The sequence below is a fragment of the Wickerhamiella sorbophila genome, assembly GCF_002251995.1.
Source record: "Wickerhamiella sorbophila strain DS02 chromosome Unknown contig2, whole genome shotgun sequence".
NCBI classification, from domain to species: domain Eukaryota; kingdom Fungi; phylum Ascomycota; class Dipodascomycetes; order Dipodascales; family Trichomonascaceae; genus Wickerhamiella; species Wickerhamiella sorbophila.
Genome location: NW_020194005.1, coordinates 523,562 through 537,450, shown reverse-complemented (window position 1 = coordinate 537,450; position 13,889 = coordinate 523,562). Strand labels below are relative to the sequence as shown.

The 13,889-nt window shown below is 47.4% G+C and overlaps 8 protein-coding genes across 8 annotated transcripts; 3 read left to right on the top strand and 5 right to left on the bottom strand.

The window, feature by feature from the left end:
* Window positions 1-77: 77 nt before the first annotated feature.
* Window positions 78-1,403, bottom strand: B9G98_03573 (Protein BFR2; the record flags this gene model as incomplete). Its single annotated transcript, XM_024810130.1, has 1 exon — window positions 78-1,403. One exon carries the CDS (start codon window positions 1,401-1,403, stop codon window positions 78-80), a length of 1,326 nt encoding a protein of 441 aa, XP_024665898.1.
* A 91-nt stretch (window positions 1,404-1,494) lies between these two features.
* Window positions 1,495-2,610, bottom strand: B9G98_03572 (Protein LTV1; the record flags this gene model as incomplete). The annotated part of the gene is made up of 1 exon (XM_024810129.1): window positions 1,495-2,610. The coding sequence occupies one exon, from the start codon at window positions 2,608-2,610 to the stop codon at window positions 1,495-1,497; it is 1,116 nt and encodes a 371-aa protein (XP_024665897.1).
* Window positions 2,611-2,794: 184 nt separating this feature from the next.
* On the top strand, window positions 2,795-4,732 carry B9G98_03571 (Vacuolar amino acid transporter 3; the record flags this gene model as incomplete). The annotated part of the gene is made up of 1 exon (XM_024810128.1): window positions 2,795-4,732. The coding sequence occupies one exon, from the start codon at window positions 2,795-2,797 to the stop codon at window positions 4,730-4,732; it is 1,938 nt and encodes a 645-aa protein (XP_024665896.1).
* Window positions 4,733-4,778: 46 nt separating this feature from the next.
* B9G98_03570 (Protein kintoun) lies at window positions 4,779-5,358 on the top strand (the record flags this gene model as incomplete). The annotated part of the gene is made up of 2 exons (XM_024810127.1): window positions 4,779-5,304; window positions 5,342-5,358. The coding sequence occupies 2 exons, from the start codon at window positions 4,779-4,781 to the stop codon at window positions 5,356-5,358; spliced, it is 543 nt and encodes a 180-aa protein (XP_024665895.1).
* Window positions 5,359-5,503: 145 nt separating this feature from the next.
* B9G98_03569 (putative glutamate 5-kinase) lies at window positions 5,504-6,658 on the bottom strand (the record flags this gene model as incomplete). Its single annotated transcript, XM_024810126.1, has 1 exon — window positions 5,504-6,658. One exon carries the CDS (start codon window positions 6,656-6,658, stop codon window positions 5,504-5,506), a length of 1,155 nt encoding a protein of 384 aa, XP_024665894.1.
* Window positions 6,659-6,739: 81 nt separating this feature from the next.
* On the top strand, window positions 6,740-8,833 carry B9G98_03568 (Glutamine-dependent NAD(+) synthetase; the record flags this gene model as incomplete). The annotated part of the gene is made up of 1 exon (XM_024810125.1): window positions 6,740-8,833. The coding sequence occupies one exon, from the start codon at window positions 6,740-6,742 to the stop codon at window positions 8,831-8,833; it is 2,094 nt and encodes a 697-aa protein (XP_024665893.1).
* Window positions 8,834-8,841: 8 nt separating this feature from the next.
* On the bottom strand, window positions 8,842-9,729 carry B9G98_03567 (Protein phosphatase methylesterase 1; the record flags this gene model as incomplete). The annotated part of the gene is made up of 1 exon (XM_024810124.1): window positions 8,842-9,729. One exon carries the CDS (start codon window positions 9,727-9,729, stop codon window positions 8,842-8,844), a length of 888 nt encoding a protein of 295 aa, XP_024665892.1.
* A 64-nt stretch (window positions 9,730-9,793) lies between these two features.
* Window positions 9,794-13,729, bottom strand: B9G98_03566 (Target of rapamycin complex 1 subunit mip1; the record flags this gene model as incomplete). The annotated part of the gene is made up of 1 exon (XM_024810123.1): window positions 9,794-13,729. One exon carries the CDS (start codon window positions 13,727-13,729, stop codon window positions 9,794-9,796), a length of 3,936 nt encoding a protein of 1,311 aa, XP_024665891.1.
* Between the last annotated feature and the right edge of the window lie 160 nt (window positions 13,730-13,889).

The window sequence follows — 13,889 nt, the reverse complement described above, 5'->3', positions numbered from 1 at the left end:
GGCAGTACGGGTAAAGTAGTAATGACAACTAGGTTGGCGACATGACGCTGTAATTCTACAACTATATATAAAAATGCTTAACTGAACAACTGGAGATCACCGACTTCAATCTCTTCCTCTGGCTCTTGATCGTCCATTGAGATAGACTGTCCAAGTAAGTGCGAGAAGAGCTCTTCGGCCTGCTCTTCAGTCCAGGTAAATACAGCACGTGGGGCATCAAAGCCCTGAATCTCTTCTTGAACGTGATATCTTAACTTGCGGCCTTTTGATGCTTTAGTGTCAACCTTTTTCTTGGCCTTGGTTTTAACGGAAGACCATTTAACCCCACTACCAGCTTCTGTCATTCTTCTGTCTACCAAATCCTTGAGCAGTAAACGGTAAAAGTCTGTATCATCAAAAATGAGCTCTGATTCGTCGGGAACCTCGCCATTCAGCTCGTAGCGAGAACGGTTAGTCCGTGTGCGCTTAACTAAACGATCCATATCGGCGAGAACACTTGATACCTGCGTGGCAGCGGACTGATTGAGTGATTTGAACTTTGAAGATTGAAGAGCACTAGATCCCGAGGAGAGCTGAACTTTACGGCTCCATTTGCCAAGAACATTTTCGCGGCGTTCGACCAACTCGTCGTCGGCTTGGGTGCTTTCGGTAATATAATCCGATAAACTTCGTTTTCTAGAGTCGAATAATTCTTTCTGCATGCTGTGACGAATCTTTGATAGAGCAGACAAAAGTACAAGTATGGCTTCGAATGCCTCATTTGCCTCCTCGGGGTCTGATTCTGTCAAGGTGTTACTGATATTCAAGATTTTTTGCAGTCGAATTCGAGCATCCAGAAGACCCTCATAAACAGACATTTGGGATTGAACTGCTTTTCCTTTGACGATGTCTGCCTGGGCGGTTTGAGAAAGTCGGTTTACAAGCTGCTTCTGTTCTTCTTTGAGAATAGCGGCAACGGCAGCGGCTTTCCCGTTACCATTCTGATGGCTGTTCTCATCGATATCACTAGACCCTTCTTCATCGCTAGAACTAGACCCTTCTTCATCGCTAGAACTTTCTTCTTCACTGGGCACTTCATCACTAGATTCTTGACTGAGTTCTTGACTGAGTTCTTGGCTGGAATCTTCTTGACTGAGTTCTTCATCTTCAACATCATCCTCACTTTCACTGGCTCCGAAAGTATCGAGATCTTGGCGGGAGACTCTCGAGCCTTTGTATTTTGAACTGTGCACTAGCGGTCCATCATCACGCAGACGGCTTTTGCCCACCTCGACGTAGTGTGCACGAGCCTCTTCATTGTCAGATTGTGATACATCACTGTTGCGCTCAAAATCTTCGGGATCAAAATCCTCCGGCTCCGGATTGGCGAATTTTGCCAACTGTTCGGCAAGCGACCTAGCCATGATTTGAAAAGAAAAAAAAATTAGGTAATTATTATACACTCAGAGGAAGGATGAAATTTCAGTAATTAATATATATTTATGCCGCCTGCAGCTATTTTTTCCACATTTTCTTTCCTTGAACAACGTAGTTATCTAGGAAGTCGTCAAGGATGTCTTCCAAGTCCGAACGCTCCTTCGACATGTCGAATTCTTGTTCCTCTTCACTCTTTTCATCGTTAGCGTACTCTGCTTCGATCTTGTCGAACCGGTCATCCATCAAAGTTAAACCATCGTTACGGTAGTTTGCTGAAGATGACATAGAAAAGCCTGTGAGATCGGTTTTCGCGCCGATGCGCTTCTTCTTCTTTTTAGTCGTAATGTTGGGCAGATCGCCGATTGTATCTGCAACTTCCTCGACTTGGAAATCGCTGCCAAAATCGCTGCCGAAGTCGGACCCAACGTCTGAATTGACCTCCACGCCTTTCTTCTGATCAAGCTTGAACTTGCGGAACTCGTATTCCCAGTCCTCTTCATCGTCTTTGCGTTCGACAGTCTCCTCGGGAAGCGTAGCTTTGAAACTGGACTCGTCGACCTCGTCACCGCCCAAAAGCTCGCCAAAGACATCATCATCGCCCTCTTCATCAATGTATTCTTCGTCCTCCAGCGCCTCAAGAACTTCTCTCAACCGCGGATCCATATCAGGCTGCAGCCCCGACAGTTCGTCGGGAAGAGCCTGCTGAGCCTTGTATGCAACCTTCCAGGTAGGCTCAGATGATTCCACCTCGGAAGGCAGAAACTCGGCAGGAATCTGAACTTGATCACTATCGTCGTCCTTGAATTCTAACCCTTTGCGCTTCTCTTTCTGCGAGGCATTCAGCGATGTTTTACCGTCTTTCCCAATGAAAATAGCATCTTCATGAACACCCATTGGCCGCAGATGCTGCATGTAGTCGTATTTACTATCATCAAAGGTAATGCCATACACGGCGGCCTCGCCTTCGTTGTTTCGACGACCCGCTCGGGCAAACTCTTCGGCTTGAGAGTGCAGGACCGGGCCACTGATGTATTTGTTCTTTCGGGCCTCCTTCAGGACTTTTTCATTCAAGTTGTCCTTCTTTACTAGCACAGTCTGTCCGGCATCATCATCATGAATCAGCGGATCGTCAAATGAGCGATGCACCAGCTCATAAGTAGTCGCCTTTTTCTTATCGATCCACTTTTTGGACATGCTTGGGAGAAAAAAAAAATTAATTACGTGATGAGAGCCATTGCAGCTCCCCAACTCACCTCTTTACCCAGGTTTAGTAACCAGTGTGGGAGGGGCTATTTAGGGACAGAAGCAGTTTACAGCCATTCACGTCATCTGCATATTTTGGCACGGCACGACTTTGCATTGAGCGACGTACTGCTAAATGGTTTCAGCGAACATCGAAATCAAGAGACGTGAAAGTAACCAGTCTGCTGGTGGGAAATCGGACGCCGCACGCTCGTTCTCGCGGCTGTCGAGCATGCACTTGGCATCTTCTTCGCCAATGCGGCGCACTCCGCGAGCGTCTTTCGTTTCGCATGGATCAGGGGAACCTGGACCCAGTGGCGAGGGCTTAATAGATGGATCAGCCGCTGCTTCAATGCATTCTCTCGATATTGAAAACCCAGATCCAGAAACCGTCAAGGTCGTGGGCCGGCATCTAGTGGACGCCGACGATTCAGACGACTCGGAGAGCAAATTTGCGTCGTTGCGCTTGCAAGGCGGTGATGTTACTAGACAAATTTACAATTGGCAGCGCGAACACGAAGGAAACAGCGGTTCAATTAAAAGGGGGCGCTCCCGGTCCTTTGATATCCCGCGTGAGCCCGCCACTGGGCCGCATGGCGAGGCTCTCGACAAGAAACAAATGTTGGTTCCGGGTGGGTTCAGACGTGATTTTGTGACCCACAAGTCAATTACTCAGGCCTTGGAGGAGGGCGATGGAAGTAGAGAAAGCATCCCCCAGCCAACAATGATTGCGCGCAACTTTATTGAGTTCTTGTCGCTGTATGGACACTTTGCTGGTGAAGAGTTGGAGGATGAAGAAGGCGACGAGTCCCTGGAGAGCTACACTGGGGCCCCTTCTGAGCGGACAGCTTTGTTACAACAAAGACCAAGAATGACCCGTCGGCTGTCTGAGCAAGCTAAAGGGCAGGCGTCGGTTCCTGAAACCGTGATGCTTTTACTTAAATCTTTTGTTGGCACTGGCGTTCTATTCTTGCCTCGTGCGTTCTACAACGGCGGCATTTTATTCTCAAGCATTGTGTTGGTCGTTGTGTCGGTTGTTTCCTACTGGTGTTTCTTGCTACTTATTGATGCCAAGTCTTTCACCCAAGTAGCTTCTTTTGGTGACATCGGTGGAGCACTATTTGGCCCCAGGTTCAGGAATTTGATTCTCGCTTCAATTGTGATGTCACAGCTGGGATTCGCGGCCGCGTACACTGTGTTTGTTTCCGAGAATCTCCAAGCAGTAATCAAGAGCTTTAGTGAAACTGGTGAGGTTGTCAGCGTACAAGCTCTGATTGTCCTTCAGCTCATCATTTTCTTGCCTTTGAGTATGATCCGTGATATTGCTAAACTGGGATTCACCGCATTGGTCGCAGACTTTTTCATTCTGCTTGGCCTGCTATATCTTTACGGCTGGGGTACCACAACGGTATTGACTCAAGGTATTGCCGATGTGGCCTTATTCAATAAGAGCAACTGGACCTTGTTTATTGGTACAGCGATTTTCACATTCGAGGGAATTGGATTGATTATCCCCATCCAAGAGTCGATGCGAGAACCTAAAAAGTTCAATGGCGTTTTGGCAGCAGTCATGGTGGGCATCACTTTCGTATTCGTTTCGGTTGGTGCACTGCTGTACGCTGCGACGGGCTCCAAGGTTGAGACGGTTATTCTACTTAACCTCCCTTCTGACTCGTCGGCTGTCACAACCATTCAATTCCTTTACTCGCTGGCCATTTTATTATCAACCCCTTTGCAGCTTTTCCCAGCAATTCGCATTCTCGAAAATGGACTCTTCGTTCGCAGTGGTAAATTCTCGCCTCGGGTCAAATGGGAGAAGAATGGATTTAGGTTTCTGATCGTCTTATTAACGGGTGCAATTGCATACGTGGGCGCCAATGATTTAGACAAATTCGTCGCCTTGACGGGTTCTTTCGCCTGCGTTCCTCTTGTTTATATTTATCCTCCCATTCTGCATATGGAAACAATTTCGCGTGGCCACTGGAGATGGTGGTCGGACGTCGTTCTAACCGCTTGCGGATTCGGAATCATGTTCTACACTACCTACACAACATTCGTTAGTTGGGTTTCCTAGGCCAGTACATAAAAAGAAATATCGTCCCTACCGGACTTTCGTAATCATGAAGCTTCATCCGATCCCTGGGTTTGTTGTAAAGACGCGGACGGCCCAAGGAGAGAAGTGTTTTATAAATTTATGCTCGGATGAACAGGTTCCTCAGCCAGACACATTAGATGCTTCAGAAATTGTCTTGCGGATACAGCAGAATGTCGACTGGATCGTACCCATTGTTGTATCGCCAGAACGAACTAATCGGGACAAGGCTGGCAACCCAAGCCGTGTATGGGATTGTTGCATGAACCCCCAAGTGCTGAACATTGGAGTTGTGGAATCAGGCATCAAGCTATTGACTATTGAGACGTGTCTTGAGCTGGTTGAAGATGCAGCAGGTGTGCAATTGGACCGACAGTATAGTATTCCAAAAATGAAGTCAAAAGGTCAATTGAGCAATACAGAAGTGTCTGATGAGAGTTTTGCCAAACCAAAGACTTTGGAGGATATGCTCGCCGTGAGTGAAGCACCGGTCGCACCGTCTTCCAAACCTGCGGTTCTCATTGAAGAGCTAAGTGAGACCAAACAGGACTATAGTTTATACCCCTACCGTGGACCTTACAGTGAGCCAAGGCCATCACATTGTTTAGAGATTGCTGGCAAGCCCAAGTCTTTGGATTATGTCGGCCAGGAAGTTATTTATGATGATCGAGTCATTGACGTCGGGTTTGTTATTCGAAAAATTGAAGCTATTTACACAAGAGACGACGACTCTTTGCACATATTTTTATGGAATTAGACAACTGGATCGGGGAAAAGAGCAATGTTGTCTCTGAAGGCCACATACTCTGACTCTGTGTAGCCGAGAATCTGGGGGATATCGTGGCTATGATGTTGCTTTATACGGTCCAGTTCAACGGATGTGTAGTTGACAAGGCATCGCCCAACTGGTTCTGGCTTCTCTTGCACAAAGATATTAACACACTCGGATTCGTGGAAGGATCCTGATACTGCGACTAAGCCAACAGGAAGCAGCCCAGCTCTGTCCCGTCTAGACAGAGCCCTAAAGGCTCCAGCATCAATAGTAATAGAGCCGTGAGGCTTCAGACCATGGAGAAGCCAGAAGGCGCGGTCTTTTATAGATGGATGGGCATCAAACCTGGTATAAAGATGGTTAGACTCCAATGGTGAAATTTTCTTTTCGACGTCATCGAGAATATTGAAAACACTACCAATGACAAAACTGCGGCAAATATATGTTGTGATACCAGCACTTGTGGCCAGATTTGCGGCAATGAGCTTCGTAGTCATCCCTCCTGTACCTACTCCTGATCCTTGGCTCATTGAAGGGTCACGCTTGATTTCCTGAGCGTTCTCAACAATTCGGATTGGCTGCGCATCAGGATTATTCCGAGGATTAGATGTGTACAAGCAGTCGACATCAGTTAACAAGAAAAGCATGTCGGCTCCAATCATTGCACCCGTCACCGCACTGAGAGTATCGTTATCACCGAAGCGGATCTCATAGGTACTCAAAGTATCGTTTTCATTAACAATTGGTACAATGTCCATATCCAGTAAGGCATTGATGGTGTTTGCTGCATTTAGATACGACGAACGATGCGCAATGTCGTTCCGCGTCAATAGAACTTGTCCAACTGCCGTATCAAAGTGACTGAAGAGGTTATCCCAGAGTCGAATTAAACGCGCCTGGCCAGTAGCAGCAGTTGCCTGTAACTGCGCATTGTGTTTAGGACGATGGTCCAGGTTCAACCGACGCAGACCAGCAGCAATTGCGCCAGAAGATACAAGGCATACTCTGTACCCGCGTTTTCTCAAAGCCACCACCTGCTCTACAATTTGTGACATGTTAGACAGCCGGTGCTCGCCGGTTGCTTCATCGAACAGCGACGATGTTCCTAATTTTATCACCAATTTAGGTCCGACCATCCCTGCTCAAGGTTATAAAGTTGAGTCACCTGTGGGACTTTTTCATAATCAGCACTTTCTAGGCGAATAGGTTTTTGAAGAATGCCAGTTACGCTTGCAACTTGTAGCCTTAATCAATGGGCACTGGACTTTGAGGGCAATCGAGACCGAATTATCGAATCGATCAGACTCGCCAAAGCTCAAGGCGCGGTAATGCGCACGGGCCCTGAACTTGAAGTGACGGGCTACGGGTGTCTTGATCATTTCTTGGAGCAGGACACATACTTCCATTCGTGGCAGATCATGGGTGAGATTCTTGTTCATCCCGACTGCCAGGATATTTTGATTGACGTTGGTATGCCCATTACGTACCGCAATGTGCGATACAATTGTCGAGTGGTCGCATACAACAAGGAGATCTTGATGATCCGTCCCAAAATGTGGCTTGCTAATGATGGCAACTACCGTGAAATGCGTTATTTTACGCCATGGCCCCGCAGACTTCAAGTCAAGTTCATTCTACCCGAGTTAATCCAGCAGTTGACAGGGCAGGTAACCACCAAAATGGGAATCGCCAAAATCGAGGTCGCCAACCACTTTTGCGTTGGTTTTGAGACGTGCGAAGAGCTATTTACTCCACAGAGCCCTCATCTCGAAATGGCTTTGGATGGTGTTGATATCATTACGAACTCATCTGGCTCACACCACGAACTCCGAAAACTTGACACTCGCTTGAACTTGATTATAGAGGCCACTCGTAAATGTGGCGGTGTCTATCTTTATGCCAATCAGCGCGGATGTGATGGAGACCGCTTGTATTATGACGGTAGTGCTATGATTGTTATGAATGGGCAGGTGCTTGCTCAAGGCTCCCAGTTTAGCCTGAAAGATGTTGAGGTGATCACTGCCACAGTAGATTTAGAGCAGGTCAAGTCCTACAGATCGTCACCGTCATTTGGAATGCAGTGCTCTTTAAGTACTGAATTGGAAACTGTTGAGGCAGAAAAACTGTTGACTGACCTCAAAGCTAAGCAAATTGACCGCCTTGATACACCAACAACACAGGCAAGACCTGTTCATCTTCACACCCCTGAAGAAGAAATTGCTTTAGGACCTGCATGCTGGCTTTGGGACTACTTGAGACGCTGTAGAGCTGCCGGATACTTTGTTCCCCTCAGCGGTGGTATCGATAGCTGCGCAACAGCGGTGATCGTCTACTCAATGTGCCGCTTAGTTGTCAAGGAGGCCGCCGAAGGAAATAAGCAAGTTATCGAGAATGCACGTCGTTTGGCCCAAAAAGAGGAGCCTTGGATTCCTACCGACCCCAAGGAATTTTGTGGTATGATTTTCCACACTTGTTACATGGGCACCGTCAACTCCTCACAAGAAACCCAGGAACGTGCTAAGGCACTAGCTCAAGATATTGGTGCATATCATACGAATATGATGATTGATCTTGCTGTAAAAGCCATCATTCAGGTGTTTGTTTTTGTCACAAACAAAACACCTAAATTCAGAGTGCATGGTGGATCAGATCGGGAAAACCTAGCATTGCAAAACATTCAGGCTCGTCTACGTATGGTATTTGCCTACTTGTTTGCTCAATTGCTCCCCTGGGTTAGAGGGATTCCTGGCAGTCTATTAGTGCTCGGTTCTGCTAACGTTGATGAGTCGCTGCGCGGCTACCTTACAAAATATGATTGTTCTTCAGCCGATGTGAATCCAATTGGAGGTATTTCGAAAACAGATCTCCGTAAATTCATTGGTTGGGCGGGCACTGAATTCGAAATGCCAATTTTGCAAACATTTATTGATGCCACCCCCACTGCTGAACTCGAACCCATTACTGAGACCTACGTCCAAAGTGATGAAGCAGATATGGGAATGACATATGAGGAGTTGAGTGTATTTGGACGTTTGCGAAAGATCCAAAAGTTTGGACCGTACTCTACGTTTGTCCATTTATGCCACGAATGGAAACATTTGGCACCCAAAGTTGTGGCCGAAAAGGTCAAGAGGTTTTTCTACTTCTATGCCATCAATCGCCATAAAATGACCGTCATCACCCCAGCTTATCATGCTGAACAGTACTCTCCGGACGACAATCGCTTCGATCTCCGCCCGTTCCTTATCAGGCCGTTTTCTTGGGCGTTTGCACAGATTGACCAAGTAGTTGAGAAACGTAAAACAGATTAAATTATACACTAGTCATCTCTAAATTTTCCAAATTTTGGTATTACCGGTGGTTTGGCATTTCGATCCCAAAAGTCCACGATTGTTAGGCCAACTTTGTTTGGTCGGTCCTCATGTAAAAAGTGGCCACAATCGTTGAACACAACAAGCTGATACTTGCCTTGCATTTGTCCTAGAAGCAGATCTTTGTCCAATCGACCTGTTCCAGCCAGGATAAGTAACCTCGAGGCGCCTGCGCCTAGAAATGCTTGATCTAGTCCCTTGAACCAGCTGTCCCAGAACGGCTTGGTGCTCAGCAAGTCCAAAACCCAGACGAACCTGCCGTCAACATTTTTGAGCATGCCCGGGACAGATGTTCTTGCTGCTTCAATTGAGCGAAGCTGGCGGCTGCGGACGCCCCATTCGGCTGCCTCATCGAGACTGGCAAATGAAGAAGGCCAGGTCTTGACAAGGGACGGCATTGACGACAATGACTGAACCGCATAGCCTTCAACAGCATCCAATACAACCAGCCCCCGAACGTTAGGCAATCTGTTCGCTTTGCATAATTGCGAAGCGATATTTCCCCCCATCGAATGACCAATGATCAACAACGGTGCCTTAATGCTGTATTTATCAAGGTAATACTTGACAATTGCCTCTAAATCTTCTTCCAGTGTTTCGGCATATAAATCTAATGGCTCACTCGGATCAATGGGCGTGGTTTCCCCGTGGCTCCTTGCGTCAAAGCTCAATATTCCGGGCTGCAGATCACTGGCTAATAAAAAGTCAATCAATTGCGTGAACGTGTGTCGCGATGAACCTATTCCATGCTGAAACACAGCCAATGGTTTACTAGGCGGCGGCGAAATAAAGTATGTGGCAAACTTTTGACCTCGAAGCTCAACTGTCTCTGCCATTTTGCTTAGGGTCTTTTAGGTAAGATCTCGTGGTTGTCAGCGGCACGCGCAGATACATTATAAATTATATACATTGAAATACATTAACAATGTCACCTGTTGATGCAGCCATCATAATACGATGAGGGTGGAAATTGACGGCATTTACAATCTCTGCTCGCGCCATATAACCGCTAGGGGGTCTGACGGTAGCCACCCGCCGGGCGGCGGTGGTCCAGATACCTACAATACGTGACGCAGTGACAATAACTGGTGCGTGCTCATGCATATCAATACAACTCATTTCTTTGGTATGGGCCTGGAATCGCACCACCGGATCGGTGCCTCGAATGTCCCATAAACAGACAAGGCCATCTGACGATCCAGTCATAACTTCGCGAGGTCCGCCCCGCTGCATCCGAGCATTGATTATGGGTGCATTATGACCTGACCAATGTCTAATGTGCGATTGCTGTTTGGGCAAACGTCGGTCGTACACGTGAACGCTTCCATCTTGGAAACCGGCGATCACAAGGTTACCTGTAACTTGATCACTAGTAAGTGAGGTGAGACGGCTAGCCGTCCGCACAGGCAAATAGTCACTAGCTTGTTCTCTTGCAGCATCCCAAACACGGATAATAGGAATATCACCGCCGACCAGCAGGGTTCCTCGACTCTGCTGCCATTCAACTTTCAATGGCGGTAACTTACGTGAGGGAACGACATCGGCTAAGAGCCACCAAGATGTCACAAGTTCAATTTCAGTGATGGAGTTATAGGACTTGTACACTCTTGCCATGCCGTCGTTCGACGCTGTCAACAGCATCGGGTGATCGTCCTCATTCAAAAATTTTATGTCCTCAATATGGGTCCCTGGGGCATTGCCATTACTGAAAGTGTTCAAGCGCGACGAATTGGACCAATCAAAAACAGTCACACGATCTGTTAAACCACTCACAACCAGATGTGGCTCGAACTGGGCGAAAGCCATACGGTGTGCCTCGTGACTGGGCTTAACAGTCGTCAACACGTTATTCCAAGTGCCCGTCACTGCCAGATCCTTTTGAACTTGAGTTTGGCTCAGGATTTGTTCATTTCGCCCTTTACGCCATACTCTTTCCAAGTATTTACGACTACCCGGCTCTTCAGTCTCCATTCCCCTCAGCTGAGGTTCCTTGAAATACTCGACAGACCAGTCATAAAAGTGGGATTTCAGCGGTAGAACAATCTCTGCCTGTGTGTCATGATTTAGCTCACCGGCAGAAGGTGGTACTGGCCAAGTATCATGTGTTTTGAAAGCTTCAAAGTTTAGTGGGGTAGAAGGTGAATCCGCTCCCTTTAACCAGGTGCGGGCATATCGAAGCATGGAGTTCATGGGTGCGTACGCAGAACCATTTTGATGACCACCTCGTTTATTAACTGTCTCAATCAAAGGTGCAGACATACTCCTCATTATTGATGGCCTGCTCCCAGTGGGAGGGGGCGTAGCGCGCCCATTCCCATTGATTGGGGGAGAGATTGGACCAGATACTACTCTTTGGGGGGGAGGTTGAGGGCTAGGCATGGGGCTTTCTGAGCCATCACGGTTAGCGCTTAGAATAAAGTCAGAGATCTTTTGAACGTCACCAGAAAGAGGAGTCTTGGTCAACTTCATATACACATAATCAACAACATCCTCAGCAGCATGGCGGACATTAGCGTCAGGGTCAAAGGTGAGGACAAGTAAAACCCTCCATACGGATAGCCATGACGATCCGATGGCTGGCGAGTCGGAACGGGACGGCCGTTCTTGAAGCATTACAAAGTCTTCCTCAAGGGTGGTGTAGGCACAAACCAAAAAGTAGCCCATGTTTTCGTATACCAAGCGCGAGAAGAAAACTACAACCTCCTTTCGAACTATTGGGGATGCATTGAGTGCCATATCTACTACGCGGATGGCAATATGCTCGTTGCAAACAGGAGTAAGACCAGCTAAAGCAGTAGCGCGAACCTCGGGGATAGGGTCGTCTAGCCTAGCCACCAACTGATCGATGAACGAGTCTTCTTGGTTTTGTGCAATCTCACGAGCTTCAGAGTACTCTAAAAGTTGACTGCCACAAAGACAGCACCATTGACGTAGCAATGGTGATTCTGCGTGGGCCATTAAAGCAGACAATGCAGAGAAAAGTTCTGGAACCGCACAAAGACGTTGACCAGGAGGATAATCACGACAGAACTGTGCTAAAATGAATGCACACATAGCCAGGTGCTCTTGCGATGGCACCGCATCATCATCTTCAGCGTCGATTTCAGAAGGTTGTTCTGCTACCCTGCTGGCATTTTGAGTGAGTATGTTGACAAAATAAGAATAACCGTTTTCTTTTACCAGCTCGTGCTGAACATCCTCAGCTTCGACTGCCATAATACGTGCCCAAATAAACACCAAAACCGGCTTGAGTTCTGGGGCAGGACTCTGAAGCAGTTTCAAAACATAAATAAAAAAACCAATTGACAAGGCAATATGGACAGCTTGCGGCCCAAGATCGAGATATCTAGACAGCAGTACCAGTGCTCGTAAACGATGGATCTGTGACAGAAGCACTTGGAGTAGTACAGGTAGCTGCTGGGGAGGCTTGGATAGATCGGTGTAGTTATACTGGAGCCAAGTCTCAAATGCGGTCAATTGTTGCTCAAAAAAGTCACTGTGTTGATAATTGTAAGTTCGGCCTTCTTTTTCTGCCTTTTCCATTGCCGGTAGCTGCAGTAAACATTGGTTTACTGCCAGATCCCAAGAAGCCCAGAGGGGATGAGAATGGGTATCCGGAAGTTCAGGGTGGGAGACTGGGTGACAGTTGTGAACACGCATAATTCGCACTGCTAAAAGGAAGTTTCGAAACATTGCAGCAACAACAAGGTCCTGGCGGAAAAGCCGTTTGAACAGTGGCGTGTCAAGAGCCGACCAAGCAATTGTGTCTGTAATGGCAGTGAAGATCCAATTGAGCTCACCCAAGGGGGTTCTGCGATCCGTGACCTTGCCAGGAATACTTGTCTTTTCCGGGTCTAGTCCGAGCAAAGAATTATTTTGCATCACGAACCACTTGACTGCTATCTCTACCGGCGTGGTGATGCAGCAAGTAAACATATCAGCAGGAAGGTTAGGATGCATTGGCAACACCTCATCGGCACGGCAAGCAGCCATTTGAATACACATATCATATACGGCAGCTGGAGTTGCGGCCGGATCACGCTGGCCGTTTTTCTGCTCTTCATTTTTACGTTTCTCGACAAACTTGAGGAAGTTGTTGACGATATGTCCAGCACCAGAACAATCGTAGCAGTATATAACAGGAGCACCCAACCATGTTTGGAGCTCATAAACAGAGACAGGAATGTATTGAGTGTAGCCACGGTTGAAAACCCAAATCTCGCCTGATCTGGTTGGGCGCGGCACGCCATGACCATTATAGTGGAATAGGATGCGTTCTTCGCGAGCCGATCGCCGAAGACCCATACAGAATCGCTTTGCATCCTCAACATTGGGGTCTAAACATTGCTTGTATTTTGTGCGAGTGCTCAATGTTTCGTACTGACTTTGTAGATTCTTACCGATTTGCTCAATAGCCTTTTTGGAATCAGTAATGTGAGTGGGGTTGATCCAGGCCTCCATTTTGGCACATGGTTGAGTCTTGATAATGTCCGGCGGGTCAACACCAAGATTCAAACACAAAACCAGAGCAGCGTTTACGGTTCTATGCCGGTCAGCGATTCGCCAGGATTCGGTTTGCTCGCGGTTTACAGCCTGAGGTTCGCCGCCGGTTTCGTGACGCTTATCCTCGTAGTAGTTCCAAAAATTTTCTGCCAAGTACTGCATCCATTCTGGCGAGATAACTCCGAATCCATGCCGAATGTGCGTGTTATACATTTCATGTGAAGGTCCAATGGACGACAAATTGGAAGACACGTCGCCATTATCGTACCCATCTGTCGACGGCGCTTTGGGCATTGTCGGCCTGAACGTGAATTCAAGCCTCTCCTCTGCCATGAATGCAAACCGTCTGAACTAAGGTAGGAAGAGTTTATTTAGAGGGCCGCTTCCGACGATACCTTATGTAATTCCTGGCCATCCTCTCAACCGGGGTTTGGGCCAGTACCCCACCGCTCTACACAGATCAAGGATTTTGGGAGATTTCCATTGTCATCTT